Source organism: Notolabrus celidotus, chromosome 14, assembly GCF_009762535.1.
Source record: "Notolabrus celidotus isolate fNotCel1 chromosome 14, fNotCel1.pri, whole genome shotgun sequence".
Classification (NCBI taxonomy): domain Eukaryota; kingdom Metazoa; phylum Chordata; class Actinopteri; order Labriformes; family Labridae; genus Notolabrus; species Notolabrus celidotus.
Genome location: NC_048285.1, coordinates 34,402,407 through 34,406,159, shown reverse-complemented (window position 1 = coordinate 34,406,159; position 3,753 = coordinate 34,402,407). Strand labels below are relative to the sequence as shown.

General features: G+C 44.2%; 1 protein-coding gene across 1 annotated transcript; it reads right to left on the bottom strand.

Moving 5' to 3' along the window:
• Positions 1–1,978: 1,978 nt before the first annotated feature.
• Positions 1,979–3,450, bottom strand: LOC117825461 (E3 ubiquitin-protein ligase TRIM39-like). The gene has a single exon (XM_034701323.1). It carries the CDS (start codon positions 3,401–3,403, stop codon positions 2,006–2,008), a length of 1,398 nt encoding a protein of 465 aa, XP_034557214.1. The 5' UTR covers positions 3,404–3,450; the 3' UTR covers positions 1,979–2,005.
• Positions 3,451–3,753: the final 303 nt, after the last annotated feature.

Sequence of the window (3,753 nt, the reverse complement as noted above, 5' to 3'; positions counted from 1 at the left end):
TTTTTTTTTTTTATGTCATATCAATAAAAATATTTTAGATTTGTTCAAATAAATGTGAATTGTGAATCCTCATGTTTCTGTGGAGACACTCGAGGAAGTGCTGTTCTTAGCACTCCCAAATTTGACTAATTTCTGAAGCCTGGAGTTTCCTGGGGTTTACAGTAACAGTTCATATTCAAGACACCTTCATATCTTAAAGACCTCATAGCGCCTTATGACCCCTCTAGACCTCTACACTCCAACATGCAGGCCTGCTCATCGTACCTACAGTCTCTAAAGTAGTATGGGAGGTAGAGCCTTCAGTTATCAGGCCCCTCTCCTTTGGAATCATCTACCAGTCAGGGTCCGGGAGGCAGACACCCTCTCTACTTTTAAGAGTAGGCTTCAAACTTTCCTTTTTGATAAAGCTTATAGTTAGAGCTAAAGATGGCCGACTCCTCTGTGATTACAGAGAAACTAGCAGTTAGTGATGAAAGACCTCCAGCCAACGCTGCGTTGTGTTCGGATCAAACGAGAAGACAAATTCCCCCCCAGACATGTGTACAAACTAAATGCTGTCCCTTCTTGGTTCATCCTCAGTAGAGCCCCCTTCATCTGTTTCTACAGAGTCTCAGTTTCACTGTAAACAGGTCCTCAGAGGCTTCCCTCTGTCTTCCTTCGGCGGTATGAACCTGAAACAGAAACTGATGTTCTTGTGATGTTCTTGTAATTAACGGGTCTTCAGTTTGCTGAAATAACAACATCATGATGCAGATTAGTCCAAAGTCCAAAGTCAAGCTTTTTGTTTGTCTCAGGTGAGTCAGATGAAGAGGGCGGAGCTTCTTAAGAACAGAGACATGTTGGACCGGCTTGAAAAGAAACTCATCTTGACATCTAATCAAAGTCTATGCAAAGAAAACAAGGACAAAGGTTTCCTGATCTGATCTGACTCTCTGCCCTGACTACATTTCTGACAGTACAGACATTAAATCATATCACTGTGTTCATCAGAGTCTTGGGTTTCTCACGGTCTGATCCTTTTTCTCATAGCTGTTACGGTTATCACACAGCATCTGCAGTTTCAGACAATAGCTTACTCTTAATCACATTCTGAATCATTGAATTCATCAGAGACATTCTGAAACACACACACACACACATACACACACACACACACACACACACACACACACTCAGTGTACTGAGACCGTATCAACACAAACCTTACATGAGGAGAACAGATGAATCGGACCACAGGTCGACACTAACACCAATTTATTTGACTTTATAGAAATCAAAGTTCAAAGCAACAATAAATCCCATCATAGATGAAAGTAAACATTCATTCCACCTTACACTTTGGCACTAACCATTATTCAAAGAACTTCACATGTTGGAAAGGAGACAGAGACATCATTATCATCATCATCATCATTATCTTCATCATCATCATCATCATCATCATCATCATCATTATCTTCATCATCATCATCATCATCATCATCATCATCATCATCATCATCATCATCATCATCATCTTCATCATCATTGTCATCATCATCATCCCTATCATCTTCATCATCATCATCACCATCATCATCATCATCATCATCATCATCATCATCATCACCATCATCTTCATCATCATCATCATCATCATCACCATCATCTTCATCATCATCATCACCATCATCATCATCATCATCATCATCATCATCATCATCATCATCATCATCACCATCATCTTCATCATCATCATCATCATCATCACCATCATCATCATCATTATCATCACCATCATCATCATCATCATCATCATCATCATCATCATCATCATCATCATCACCATCATCTTCATCATCATCATCACCATCATCATCATCATCATCATCATCATCATCATCACCATCATCTTCATCATCATCATCATCATCATCACCATCATCATCATCATTATCATCACCATCATCATCATCTTCATCATCATCATCATCATCATCACCATCATCATCATCATCATCATCATCTATTTCTGCTGTTCCACACTCACAGAGACCTTCACTGGTAAAATCTTCAGTGGGTGTTTATCCACAGTGTAAATGTATGGAAACAGTGTGTGAGTGAAAGTGTGTGTGAAGGTGTGTATGTGTGTGTTAGTATCAGGATCAGAGAACGACAGCTGTCCTCTGTCCCAGTCCAGATTCACTCTGATCCTCTGGAGCTTCTTCTTCACTGAGAGAACAATGTTAGGATGTGATGTGGAGAGTGCTCTGTATTTACCATTAAAGAACCGTATTCTCCAAAGTCCAGACTGTATGAATCCCTTCTTCTGGACAGACCCTGATAACACACCCAGGCCCCAGTCTGAACTGTCTCCAACCTGGACGTCCCAGCTGTGAGTCCCTGAGTTAAAGCTCTCAGAGCCGTGGACAGAGTAAATGAGGAGTCCCCCCCTCTCTGGATTCTGAGGAACTTCCTGTCTCCCTTCTTCTCTCACACAGGTCAGATCTTCAGACAGGATGAGATCTGGATCAGCAGTGTTTGGGTCCAGGATCACAGGACTGTAGGAGACCATGTCCTTCATCTTGTTCCAGATGTTGAAGCTCAGGTTGCCCAGGTGTTTGGCCTGGTCTATCAGAGCTCCTGGGGGCAGCAGTGGATCCTCCAGCAGGGGGCGCTGCTGGACTCTTTCCACTGCAGCCTTGTAGTTTTTCAGGAATGAGACGTCTCCAGCTCTCAGCTGGTCCTCTGTGGCTCTGACTGAGTCTGAAAGAGCTGCTATCTCTCTGCTCAGAGCCTCCATCTGCTCCTTCATCCTCTGACTCTTCTGCTCCTCTTCCTCCCTCAGTGCAGACAGCCTGGCCTCCTCTTCCTCTTCTAGAAACTGGTGAAGCTTCTTAAACTGCTCCTTAATCTGCCTCTCTGTGTGTCGGGCCTGGACCTGAATGTGTTCTGCAGTTTGATCAAACTTCACTTTAGCTCCTTCACAAACCTTTAACTTCTCCTTTAAGGGCTCCAGAGTTTCCTGAAGGTTCTTCTTGTGTTGTGGAGCAGCTTCATCCACCGGGCTGAATCTGTGGTCGCTGTGTTTCTCTGAGTTGATGCAGACGACACACACTGGCTGCTGATGGTCCAGACAGAAGAGTTTGAGTTTCTCAGAGTGCAGACTGCAGAGATCCTCTGAAGAACTCTGACCTCTCTCCTGGAGGAAACTCTCACACAGGTTCTTTAAAGCAAAGTTAGGAGGTAGTATATCCATTGAATGTCTCTTCTTACAAAGTGGACACTCCTTGTCCTCCTTCTCCCTCCACCAGCTCTGCAGACAGTCTTTACACAAGCTGTGGAGGCAGGACAGGATGACCGGATCTTTAAAGATGTCCTGGCAGACCGGACAGCTCAGATCTTCCTCCAGTCTGGACGCCATTTAGTCGGAGAGTGAAGCTGAAGACGCAGCAGGCACGCAGCTTCAGGAAGTCCCTCCCTGAGCCTGGAAAGTCTCTTTCACTTTGCTCCCCTTTTCTTCAAAGTTGTAAAAGTCTGATGGTAGTGTTCCCAGTGTTCCCAGTGTTCCCAGTGTTCCCAGTGTTCCCAGTCTTCTCCTCATGCAGCTGTCTGTCTTTGGTCTGAAGTTGAATCTGAGCGTCTGTCTCTCAGTGTCTCTCTCTCGTCTCAGTGATGAGAAATGACGGCTTGTTTCCTAGTTTGTCTCAGGTGAGCCAGGTGAGGGGGCGGAGCTTCTTCAGAGCAGGGACAGGTTGGATAGAATCACATTTT